A 13,177-nucleotide genomic window follows, 5' to 3' on the forward strand; every position below is an offset into this window, starting at 1 on the left:
AGAATTGGCAACCTTCAATGCCTTAATCTTATCCTGTATCTCATCGATGGAAGTCTCCCTGTCGACCATATCACACAGGGATTCACACCAATATGTTGCAGCTCCGGCAACCGCGGCTACAGCCGCTGCTGGTTGAAAAACAAACCCTGTGTGTTGAAACATCTTTCGTAACATGTTGTCAAACTTTTTATCCATGGGCTTTTTAAACGAAGAAGGGGAAGAAGGGGAAAAGGAAGAACCTAATTGCTCCCATTCATTCTTAATAATAACAGAATTTATGTTTACCTGATAAATTACTTTCTCCAACGGTGTGTCCGGTCCACGGCGTCATCCTTACTTGTGGGATATTCTCTTCCCCAACAGGAAATGGCAAAGAGCCCAGCAAAGCTGGTCACATGATCCCTCCTAGGCTCCGCCTTCCCCAGTCATTCGACCGACGTAAAGGAGGAATATTTGTATAGGAGAAACCATATGATACCGTGGTGACTGTAGTTAAAGAAAATAAATTATCAGACCTGATTAAAAAACCAGGGCGGGCCGTGGACCGGACACACCGTTGGAGAAAGTAATTTATCAGGTAAACATAAATTCTGTTTTCTCCAACATAGGTGTGTCCGGTCCACGGCGTCATCCTTACTTGTGGGAACCAATACCAAAGATTTAGGACACGGATGAAGGGAGGGAGCAAATCAGGTCACCTAGATGGAAGGCACCACGGCTTGCAAAACCTTTCTCCCAAAAATAGCCTCAGAAGAAGCAAAAGTATCAAACTTGTAAAATTTAGTAAAAGTGTGCAGTGAAGACCAAGTCGCTGCCTTACATATCTGATCAACAGAAGCCTCGTTCTTGAAGGCCCATGTGGAAGCCACAGCCCTAGTGGAATGAGCTGTGATTCTTTCAGGAGGCTGCCGTCCGGCAGTCTCATAAGCCAATCTGATGATGCTTTTAATCCAAAAAGAGAGAGAGGTAGAAGTTGCTTTTTGACCTCTCCTTTTACCAGAATAAACAACAAACAAGGAAGATGTTTGTCTAAAATCCTTTGTAGCATCTAAATAGAATTTTAGAGCACGAACAACATCCAAATTGTGCAACAAACGTTCCTTCTTTGAAACTGGATTCGGACACAAAGAAGGCACGACTATCTCCTGGTTAATGTTTTTGTTAGAAACAACTTTCGGAAGAAAACCAGGTTTAGTACGTAAAACCACCTTATCTGCATGGAACACCAGATAAGGAGGAGAACACTGCAGAGCAGATAATTCTGAAACTCTTCTAGCAGAAGAAATTGCAACCAAAAACAAAACTTTCCAAGATAATAACTTAATATCAACGGAATGTAAGGGTTCAAACGGAACCCCCTGAAGAACTGAAAGAACTAAATTGAGACTCCAAGGAGGAGTCAAAGGTTTGTAAACAGGCTTGATTCTAACCAGAGCCTGAACAAAGGCTTGAACATCTGGCACAGCTGCCAGCTTTTTGTGAAGTAACACAGACAAGGCAGAAATCTGTCCCTTCAAGGAACTTGCAGATAATCCTTTCTCCAAACCTTCTTGAAGAAAGGATAGAATCTTAGGAATTTTTACCTTGTCCCAAGGGAATCCTTTAGATTCACACCAACAGATATATTTTTTCCATATTTTGTGGTAAATTTTTCTAGTTACAGGCTTTCTGGCCTGAACAAGAGTATCAATGACAGAATCTGAGAACCCTCGCTTTGATAAGATCAAGCGTTCAATCTCCAAGCAGTCAGTTGGAGTGAGACCAGATTCGGATGTTCGAACGGACCTTGAACAAGAAGGTCTCGTCTCAAAGGTAGCTTCCATGGTGGAGCCGATGACATATTCACCAGGTCTGCATACCAAGTCCTGCGTGGCCACGCAGGAGCTATCAAGATCACCGATGCCCTCTCCTGATTGATCCTGGCTACCAGCCTGGGGATGAGAGGAAACGGCGGGAATACATAAGCTAGTTTGAAGGTCCAAGGTGCTACTAGTGCATCTACTAGAGTCGCCTTGGGATCCCTGGATCTGGACCCGTAGCAAGGAACCTTGAAGTTCTGACGAGAGGCCATCAGATCCATGTCTGGAATGCCCCACAATTGAGTAATTTGGGCAAAGATTTCCGGATGGAGTTCCCACTCCCCCGGATGAAATGTCTGACGACTCAGAAAATCCGCTTCCCAATTTTCCACTCCTGGGATGTGGATTGCAGACAAGTGGCAGGAGTGAGTCTCCGCCCATTGAATGATTTTGGTCACTTCTTCCATCGCCAGGGAACTCCTTGTTCCCCCCTGATGGTTGATGTACGCAACAGTCGTCATGTTGTCTGATTGAAACCGTATGAACTTGGCCTTTGCTAGCTGAGGCCAAGCCTTGAGAGCATTGAATATCGCTCTCAGTTCCAGAATATTTATCGGGAGAAGAGATTCTTACCGAGACCAAAGACCCTGAGCTTTCAGGGGTCCCCAGACCGCGCCCCAGCCCACCAGACTGGCGTCGGTCGTGACAATGACCCACTCTGGTCTGCGGAAACTCATCCCCTGTGACAGGTTGTCCAGGGACAGCCACCAACGGAGTGAATCTCTGGTCCTCTGATCTACTTGTATCGTCGGAGACAAGTCTGTATAGTCCCCATTCCACTGACTGAGCATGCACAGTTGTAATGGTCTTAGATGAATTCGCGCAAAAGGAACTATGTCCATTGCCGCTACCATCAAACCTATTACTTCCATGCACTGCGCTATGGAAGGAAGAGGAACAGAATGAAGTATTTGACAAGAGTTTAGAAGTTTTGATTTTCTGGCCTCTGTCAGAAAAATCCTCATTTCTAAGGAGTCTATTATTGTTCCCAAGAAGGGAACCCTTGTTGACGGAGATAGAGAACTTTTTTCTACGTTCACTTTCCACCCGTGAGATCTGAGAAAGGCCAGGACAATGTCCGTGTGAGCCTTTGCTTGAGGAAGGGACGACGCTTGAATCAGAATGTCGTCCAAGTAAGGTACTACTGCAATGCCCCTTGGTCTTAGCACCGCTAGAAGGGACCCTAGTACCTTTGTGAAAATCCTTGGAGCAGTGGCTAATCCGAACGGAAGTGCCACAAACTGGTAATGCTTGTCCAGGAATGCGAACCTTAGGAACCGATGATGTTCCTTGTGGATAGGAATATGTAGATACGCATCCTTTAAATCCACCGTGGTCATGAATTGACCTTCCTGGATGGAAGGAAGAATTGTTCGAATGGTTTCCATTTTGAACGATGGAACCTTGAGAAACTTGTTTAGGATCTTGAGATCTAAGATTGGTCTGAATGTTCCCTCTTTTTTGGGAACTACGAACAGATTGGAGTAGAACCCCATCCCTTGTTCTCCTAAAGGAACAGGATGAATCACTCCCATTTTTAACAGGTCTTCTACACAATGTAAGAATGCCTGTCTTTTTATGTGGTCTGAAGACAATTGAGACCTGTGGAACCTCCCCCTTGGGGGAAGCCCCTTGAATTCCAGAAGATGACCTTGGGAGACTATTTCTAGTGCCCAATGATCCAGAACATCTCTTGCCCAAGCCTGAGCGAAGAGAGAGAGTCTGCCCCCCACCAGATCCGGTCCCGGATCGGGGGCCAACATCTCATGCTGTCTTGGTAGCAGTGGCAGGTTTCTTGGCCTGCTTTCCTTTGTTCCAGCCTTGCATTGGTCTCCAGGCTGGCTTGGCTTGAGAAGTATTACCCTCTTGCTTAGAGGACGTAGCACTTGGGGCTGGTCCGTTTCTGCGAAAGGGACGAAAATTAGGTTTATTTTTGGCCTTGAAAGACCTATCCTGAGGAAGGGCGTGGCCCTTGCCCCCAGTGATATCAGAGATAATCTCTTTCAAGTCAGGGCCAAACAGCGTTTTCCCCTTGAAAGGAATGTTAAGCAATTTGTTCTTGGAAGACGCATCCGCTGACCAAGATTTTAACCAAAGCTCTCTGCGCGCCACAATAGCAAAACCAGAATTTTTCGCCGCTAACCTAGCCAATTGCAAAGTGGCGTCTAGGGTGAAAGAATTAGCCAATTTGAGAGCATGAATTCTGTCCATAATCTCCTCATAAGAAGAAGAATTATTATTGAGCGCCTTTTCTAGCTCATCGAACCAGAAACACGCTGCTGTAGTGACAGGAACAATGCATGAAATTGGTTGTAGAAGGTAACCTTGCTGAACAAACATCTTTTTAAGCAAACCTTCTAATTTTTTATCCATAGGATCTTTGAAAACACAACTATCTTCTATGGGTATAGTGGTGCGTTTGTTTAGAGTAGAAACCGCCCCCTCGACCTTGGGGACTGTCTGCCATAAGTCCTTTCTGGGGTCGACCATAGGAAACAATTTTTTAAATATGGGGGGAGGGACGAAAGGTATACCGGGCCTTTCCCATTCTTTATTTACAATGTCCGCCACCCGCTTGGGTATAGGAAAAGCTTCGGGGGGCCCCGGGACCTCTAGGAACTTGTCCATTTTACATAGTTTCTCTGGAATGACCAAATTCTCACAATCATCCAGAGTGGATAACACCTCCTTAAGCAGAGCGCGGAGATGTTCCAATTTAAATTTAAATGTAATCACATCAGGTTCAGCTTGTTGAGAAATTTTCCCTGAATCTGAAATTTCTCCCTCAGACAAAACCTCCCTGGCCCCCTCAGACTGGTGTAGGGGCCCTTCAGAACCAATATCATCAGCGTCCTCATGCTCTTCAGTATTTTCTAAAACAGAGCAGTCGCGCTTTCGCTGATAAGTGGGCATTTTGGCTAAAATGTTTTTGATAGAATTATCCATTACAGCCGTTAATTGTTGCATAGTAAGGAGTATTGGCGCGCTAGATGTACTAGGGGCCTCCTGTGTGGGCAAGACTGGCGTAGACGAAGGAGGGGATGATGCAGTACCATGCTTACTCCCCTCACTTGAGGAATCATCTTGGGCATCATTTTCTCTAAATTTTGTGTCACATAAATCACATCTATTTAAATGAGAAGGAACCTTGGCTTCCCCACATTCAGAACACAGTCTATCTGGTAGTTCAGACATGTTAAACAGGCAAAAACTTGATAACAAAGTACAAAAAACGTTTTAAAATAAACCGTTACTGTCACTTTAAATTTTAAACTGAACACACTTTATTACTGCAATTGCGAAAAAGTATGAAGGAATTGTTCAAAATTCACCAAAATTTCACCACAGTGTCTTAAAGCCTTAAAAGTATTGCACACCAAATTTGGAAGCTTTAACCCTTAAAATAACGGAACCGGAGCCGTTTTTATATTTAACCCCTTTACAGTCCCTGGTATCTGCTGTGCTGAGACCCAACCAAGCCCAAAGGGGAATACGATACCAAATGACGCCTTCAGAAAGTCTTTTCTATGTATCAGAGCTCCTCACACATGCATCTGCATGTCATGCTTCTCAAAAACAAGTGCGCAATAGAGGCGCGAAAATGAGACTCTGCCTATGATTAGGGAAAGCCCCTAGAGAATAAGGTGTCCAATACAGTGCCTGCCGGTTATTTTACATAATTCCCAAGATTAAAATAATTCCTCAAGGCTATGGAGTATAAAATATGTTTATATATAAATCGATTTAGCCCAGAAAATGTCTACAGTCTTAAAAAGCCCTTGTGAAGCCCTTTTTTTCTTTCTGTAATAAAAATGGCTTACCGGATCCCATAGGGAAAATGACAGCTTCCAGCATTACATCGTCTTGTTAGAATGTGTCATACCTCAAGCAGCAAAAGTCTGCTCACTGTTCCCCCAACTGAAGTTAATTCCTCTCAACAGTCCTGTGTGGAAACAGCCATCGATTTTAGTAACGGTTGCTAAAATCATTTTCCTCTTACAAACAGAAATCTTCATCTCTTTTCTGTTTCAGAGTAAATAGTACATACCAGCACTATTTTAAAATAACAAACTCTTGATTGAATAATAAAAACTACAGTTAAACACTAAAAAACTCTAAGCCATCTCCTTGGAGATGTTGCCTGTACAACGGCAAAGAGAATGACTGGGGAAGGCGGAGCCTAGGAGGGATCATGTGACCAGCTTTGCTGGGCTCTTTGCCATTTCCTGTTGGGGAAGAGAATATCCCACAAGTAAGGATGACGCCGTGGACCGGACACACCTATGTTGGAGAAATTAGCCATCTTAACAGGAACCGGGAAGGTCTGAGGCATCACCCTGTCCTCGTATAGCTTATCAAGCTTAGGAATCAAAGGTTGCTCCAGAAGCTTCGGTTCCGGAACCTCCAGAGTAGCAAGCACTTGCTTCAGCAAAAAGCGCAAATTCTCCATCCTAAACCTAATGTCACGCTCCTCCGCAGCCGGAGGATGAGATGACACAGACTCCAACCCAGAAGGAGACTCCTCCGAAGAGTCGGAGCGGGTCTCGCCATCGTATAACGCCTATATTTCCATAGGCGTAGACAACCCCTGGGCCGGGCCGCCATGATACATCCTATGCTTGCGCTTAGCAGAACGTGGTAAGGCATGGATCACTTTCGATACTGCCGTTTGCAGTTGATCCGCAAAATCTAACGGCCAACAAATCTCTCCCGGAGGAGTAATGGTTGTACCCTGGGGCACTGCATGTGTACTCGGAGATGAAAGCAGGGAATGCACCTCCCGGGACGGGGAGCCCTCAGAGGTGGACCGCTCAGTAGTACTAGAGATCCCTTTAGTTTTAGATGTCGCAACTTTATCAAGGCATGTGGAACATAGTTGAGCAGGCAGATCTACAAGAACACACAGTAATTAGACTTGGTTAAAGAGGGAGTTCCCTCAAACGTGTTAGATTCCTCCATAGCTTGTGCTTTTATTATGGACTAGACTAGCTTAAAAAAAAAAGGCACCTTTATACCTCCAATGGCCGGGGCACTCACAACCTCCTATGACCCGGACAACAGAAACCGCTTTGTCTCCTATGCCGCTGATCAACAGAGGAAGTGAAAACTCACACCTGGTCACCTGGGATGCCTCGCAGGACTGCCCCTGCACTAAGGAGAAAAAGCGCCAAAATTGGCCGTACAAATACTCCCAGAAGTCACTCTGAAGTTCCACCATTGCCAGAGCTACATCTTGTACATAACGCAGCAATCACACAATAAACAATATTATGTATAAACCCCCCTGTTCAATAATCCCCTCACTAGGAATATTAACCCTTGATTCCATAAGATAAAAGGCGCCACAATGTGACCGTCTTCTGTGTTATCATTATGTATAAAAAAATGAAACTATCTTACCAGAATCAATGCCATGGAATAGGAACACAGCCCTTCAAGTGTGACAGGTAGAAGCATCGCACCTGACATGGACTTGAGTGCAGAAAGCAGGCAGCGAAAATCGTCACCGCTGATTGCTTGTGGAGCTGTTAATATGAGTCGGAATTGTTTCACAGAAAGACTCTCCCTGCATCTCCGGACTCTTTCATCCAGGCTCTCACTGAGATGCTGACAGGACTACTTAAAACTGCAATCCCATTCCGAAGAGTACTACCCTCCATAAGAGACTACTCCTAATCTTCGCTGCCATCCTCCTGTGTCAAAAGGCAAAGAATGACTGGGGGATGAGGGGAATGGGGGAGGTATTTAAGCCTTTGGCTGGGGTGTCTTTGTCTCCTCCTGGTGGCCAGGTTCTTATTTCCCAAAAGTAATGAATGAAGCCGTGGACTCTCCTCCCCTTTAGATGGAAATATGTGGTTAGCTGCTGCTGCTCAGCATGCAGAAGACAGACTCCCTCACTTTCACAGTGTGCTGTGTGTTAAGGGAGCAGGTATCTTGACCACTGAACATCCCATGTTGCAGCATAGAGGCAATTAGAGCTGTCTTGAAAGGCTAATTTATTGCTGATTTTTTTTTTACAGCTCTGGAGTGACCTCATGTTCTTGCAAAAGTCTCACTATGCTTTGCTTCTGTGTTCCCCCCTCCGAGTATTGAAACAATGTGTCTATTAAATACCAGCCTGGATACAACCCGGAATGGCTGCTTATTATGCTTAAATGCAAGAGGCAAAATTCCAGAGGGGGGCATCTGCCACGCCTTGCCCCTCCCTGCGGACGCACATGTACCTAGGTAGGCTTAGAAGCTTGCAGCAAGCTGCTGAATTGTGGCTATACATATATGCCTCTTGTCATTGAGTTTGTATCGTGTTCAGATAACTCCCAGTAGTGCATTGCTGCTAATTCATTAAAGGATAATAAAAGAATGAAACAAATATAATATAAATATCTACATCGCAAAAGAAAATTTTGGGGTTTTATATCCCTTTAATATATATTTTGTTTTATTTTAAGTTTATGGACCTATTTATGAAGCTGTGAGTAGCCAATATTTACAGCCATGGATCCTGTCTGGCTGTATTTCCCCCAGGCTCAATTGGTTGGTTGAGAACAGGGTCTGTAAATCATAATCAGTCCAGGATGATTTAATTATACCACCTCTGAGTTGGCTGAGAACATAAGCACAAACTGCTGAGCTAGCCTTGTACAGTAAGGGCTTAAAATAGTATCCACAGTAAAGGTGTGCGATATGAAAAATATTTCAATTGCAATTTTGATATCATTAAAATATTTTTTAAAACATACATTTTGGGCTCAAAAGTGATTTTAACTGTTCAAAACAGTGGCTTGTTCCCTTTGCAATTTGTATTGAAGAGTAAAAAGATTACAGAAAGCCTGAGGAAAACAAGAAACACTTTTTTTAAAAACAATTTTTTTTTACATTATTCTATATCTCGAGTATTACTCCACTACTCTCGCTGCACCTGGAGAGAGGAATGTTTGTTTCTCCACAGTAAAGCAGGTGTTGGGTTGGCAAGGAAACTGTGAATATCCGAGCTGCTGTGGAATCTTCCAACAACACCTGATTGTGAATTGAGGAAGACCTAAGTGAACAGTCGAGCTGAGTGTCTGAGAAGTCCTAGCTTGCGCATTAAGCAACTGGCAGTGATATAATTTTGTGAGTGAGATCTTTATATTAATATCATTGTCTGCTGGTTGAGAATATATTATTGACACACTCAAAGGAGACAAAACAAAAGCTAGAAAAACTTTCCTGCTTGTTCTGGGGTTGTTTGTTTTCTCTTGTTCAGCGAATTGCCTGGTATTTCTGCGCTGGATAGTCATTGGGCAGGGTCAGACTGATATGCTACAGGATTATTTTTCTCCGTGAAAGGCATAGCGTGCTAAAATTGACTGCACCCTGAGTGGCACTAGCCTTGTGAACAAGCACAGACGTTTTTCTAGCTTTTGTTCTGTCTCAGTTGGGTGCGCCTCTCTATTTTCTTTTTTGAGAAGATATTATACCATGTGGCACCCCAATGTGTTTGCTGTTATTGTAGGAATTACCCTGGTGGTCTGACGAGACTAAAGATCATGGAGCTGCCTGGGCTGTCTTTCTCTTCAAATTATTTGATTTGCTTCTTATTGGAGGACTTTGATACTAAGTTGAAAAGTTACTTTGTTGACTTTTCTCTTAAATTGCTGATCAGAGCTCCCCCTTATAGATGAGTTTTATATCTGTCAAATAGTTGCCACCTTGCCACAAGGCAAGTAAAATGGTGGAGGTAGCGTTACATGCTGTGACACTGAAGTGAAACTTCCTGGTATTCCAGCCTGGAGGAGTGATCAGTGCTTCTGCTGGGCTGTAGTGTTTGTGTGACTGATGTGACGTGAAGGAAGATGTTTCGGACTTTTTAAGCAAAAAAATTCAAGCCTCATGAGATTGCGATATTGCATAGCCTCATATGATTACTTGCACAGCCCTAATTAACAACTTGATACATAGGGAAATAATAGTAACAAATAAAAAAATAAAAATGTTTGTGTTTAATCTTTGAACACAATAAAACTAATACCCTTAAATACTGTATATATTTGTTTGTGAGAAATAACAGAAGGTGTCATACCACAATAGTGACATACTTTACCTATTTGACAATTTTCTGCATTATCTGGTAAGACAAGAAGATCTCTAGCAAATACTGGATTACCCAGTGGTTTAAAGCAGCTTGTTCCATTGCGTATGTGTGGTAATGGCCTAAAGAGAAGAATGTAATTTATTTCACTTAAGTTCATAAACAGTGATTAACATCAGTACCTAAAAGTAACATCAATTTAAGTGTTAATCTAAGTAAACCTTACAAAAAAAAAATCTAAGCAGCTTACAAAACTATTATTTACTAGTTGGTTGAATTAAACTATTTAAATTCAGGATCATATATTACCTTCCCCAAGTTGGAAGATTTTTCCGATAAATGGAGTCCAGAGGTAGAACTTGCTGACGACCCTGAGACTCATTAAAGATCTGACGAGCAGCATCTGTTGTTAATGTTACCACACAGTCCATATCACTAGCCAAGTGCCATGAAACAACTTTTGCAGCTTCATCATCTTCTATTTGAGCTAAGTGAGCAATCTAAACATGTAAAGTAAAAACAAAGAAGTAAACATTTTAGGCAGTATCTTTTGTATAGATATTTATCTTTTTTATCGCTCAAAACATTTCTAAAATGTATCAAAGTGAAGAATTACTGCACTCAAATGCATACATTTGAATAGTTACAATTAGCATGAGAGAATATAGTATGGTACCATTTGTAAAACATGCAGGGCCAGATTACGAGCACCGCATTAACAGTTATGCACTAATGATAAGGGGTTTATCTCGACTACTTATGAGCATCAGGTTTTCAGCTCGTATAACACGTTGAAAGTAAACGCGATTGTTTGAACGCATCGTATAAGCTCTGGTAAACTGTTTCGGAAAACAAAAATGTGTCACAAAACACATAAAAAATACATTACAAAGTACAGTTACATTCATAACACCATATAATAAAAAGTATAGCAAAAAAATGTTATAAAGGCTCAAGGATATGAGGTCTCAGGTGTTTTAAAATAAAAAGGCAGGCAAAAGGCTTTAACATTGAGATACATACATATATACATGTTTAAAGATGTATATGTATGTATACGTCTATATACGTGTACATATTTATATTTGTTTATGTGTATATATGTATTGGCAAACATATATACACATAAACATATAAATACACATGTACAGACACACACACACACACACATATATATATATATATATATATATATATAGACCTATATAAGTGCATTAGAGCCCTTTGCAATTAAGTAGATGAACACATGCAAAAAGATATTTATGCAATATTTATATTTAATAAAGTGTTATGTTGTGTATTTACTGTAAATACTTTACATTCCAATGTTCTGCACATAGCAGAATATTTTCTATGTATTTCTAAATATATATTCCTATATATATCTGTATATACTGTATCTATACCTATATATAATCATGTGTATATATATATATATATATATATAAATATATATATGTGTGTGTGTATATAAATATATTTTATACCAAAATACCATCAAAAATATATAGAAATATGTATTTATGAATAAATAAAACATATTCTGCTATGTGAACAATAGAATGTGAAAAATTCATATTTTCATGTTGGGTTAGCACACTTGAAAGTATGCAAATCGGGTGTGCGTTTGAGTAGTCTTATTTTCCCTCCCCGCGATTTTGCTCCATTGACCTCTATGGGGGAATAGGTTATTGCGCGCACAAAATTGTAAGTTCGGCTTCTTACACATGTCAGGTTAGAGGGCAAACAAAAGCAGTTGCTGGTCCTTAAGGAGTTAGAGATTATGGTATACATTATCTTTTTACATTATTTTTATATTGGTAATGTGAAAAATTAAGTTATACCTCCTTAATAATCCCCATCCGATGATGTAACTACAAAAATGGTGCCTAATAAGGACTACTACCAATATGGCGCTCTTAGCAAAAACAGGAAGTGATGTAAGCTTTAACGGTACCGGAAGTGATGTCATCAAACTTCCGGGTGAAATACAGGAGATTTGGTGCAAAACAAACACAGAGGAGATGTAATAGGGAGGAACCAGCATAAAGCTCAAAATACAAGTGATTAAACCAAATAGAAGGTACTCAAAGTGAAATATCCAACAGGATTGCACTATATTTTTCTCTCTCTCCCCTTTGAGGCGTCCTGTTACTGAATGTTTTGTTAAGATTGAACTGCACTATTCTCTACTATCCTCTTTGTGAAGTGAAACTGAAGACCCAAGTACAAGTGTATCCTCTTATAATTGCTTGTATTATTTTTTTTTTTTTAAAATATCACAATTGTTTGTCGTCATAATTCCATAAACTTGACATTAACCTTGTGGATGGGAATATGAAAGTGAGCATCTTTTAAAGCACAGATAATCTCATTCTTTTCAGGAATTTGTTCAATGTTTTGAGATCCAAGATAAGCCAAAACACTTTGGTATTAAGATATTTGAATAAAAAAAACATAATTTATTCTTACCTGATAAATTTCTTTCTTTCTTGACACGGTGAGTCCACGGATCATCTTAATTACTGTTGGGAATATCACTCCTGACCAGCAGGAGGAGGCAAAGAGCACCACAGCAAAAGCTGTTAAATACCACTCCACCTACCCACAATCCCCAGTCATTCGACCAAAGAGAAAGGAAAAAGGAAGTAATCTAAGGAGCAGAGGTGCCTTAAGTTTATAGTAAAGCAAACTGTCTGAAAAACAGGGCGGGCTGTGGACTCACCGTGTCAAGAAATAAATAAATTTATCAGGTAAGAATAAATGTTTTCTTTCTAATGACACAGAGAGTCCACGGATCATCTTAATTACTGTTGGGAACCAATACCCAAGCTAAAGGACACGGATGATAAGGGAGGGACAAGACAGTTAACCTAAACAGAAAGCACCACTGCTTGAAGAACCTTTCTCCCAAAAGAAGCCTGTGCTGAAGAAAAAGTATAAAATTTGTAAAATTTAGAAAAAGTATGCAAAGATGACCAAGACGCAGCCTTGCAAAGCTGATCTACAGAAGCTCCATTTTTGAAAGACCAAGAAGATGAAACAACCCTCGTGGAATGAGCCGTGATTCTTTCAGGAGGCTGCTGACCAGCAGTCTCATATGCCAAGCGAATAACACTCCTCAACCAACAAGAAAGAGAAGTAGCCATAGCTTTCTTACCCTTACGCTTCCCAGAAAAGACAACAAATAAAGAAGAAGACTGGCGAAAATCCATAGTCGCCTGCAAATAATATTTCAATGCACGAA

General features: G+C 41.2%; 1 protein-coding gene across 1 annotated transcript in view; it reads right to left on the reverse strand.

The window, feature by feature from the left end:
- SMCHD1 (structural maintenance of chromosomes flexible hinge domain containing 1) overlaps nt 1-13,177 on the reverse strand; it is a 1,770,687-nt gene that overhangs the window by 83,886 nt on the left and 1,673,624 nt on the right. Inside the window, exons 41-42 of the mRNA XM_053715865.1 lie at nt 10,240-10,430; nt 9,943-10,052 (exon numbers count right to left, since the gene is read on the reverse strand). Coding sequence (XP_053571840.1) covers nt 9,943-10,052; nt 10,240-10,430 — 301 coding nt within the window. The remainder of the gene's footprint in view (nt 1-9,942; nt 10,053-10,239; nt 10,431-13,177) is intronic.

Source organism: Bombina bombina, chromosome 5 (genome assembly GCF_027579735.1).
Source record: "Bombina bombina isolate aBomBom1 chromosome 5, aBomBom1.pri, whole genome shotgun sequence".
NCBI classification, from domain to species: domain Eukaryota; kingdom Metazoa; phylum Chordata; class Amphibia; order Anura; family Bombinatoridae; genus Bombina; species Bombina bombina.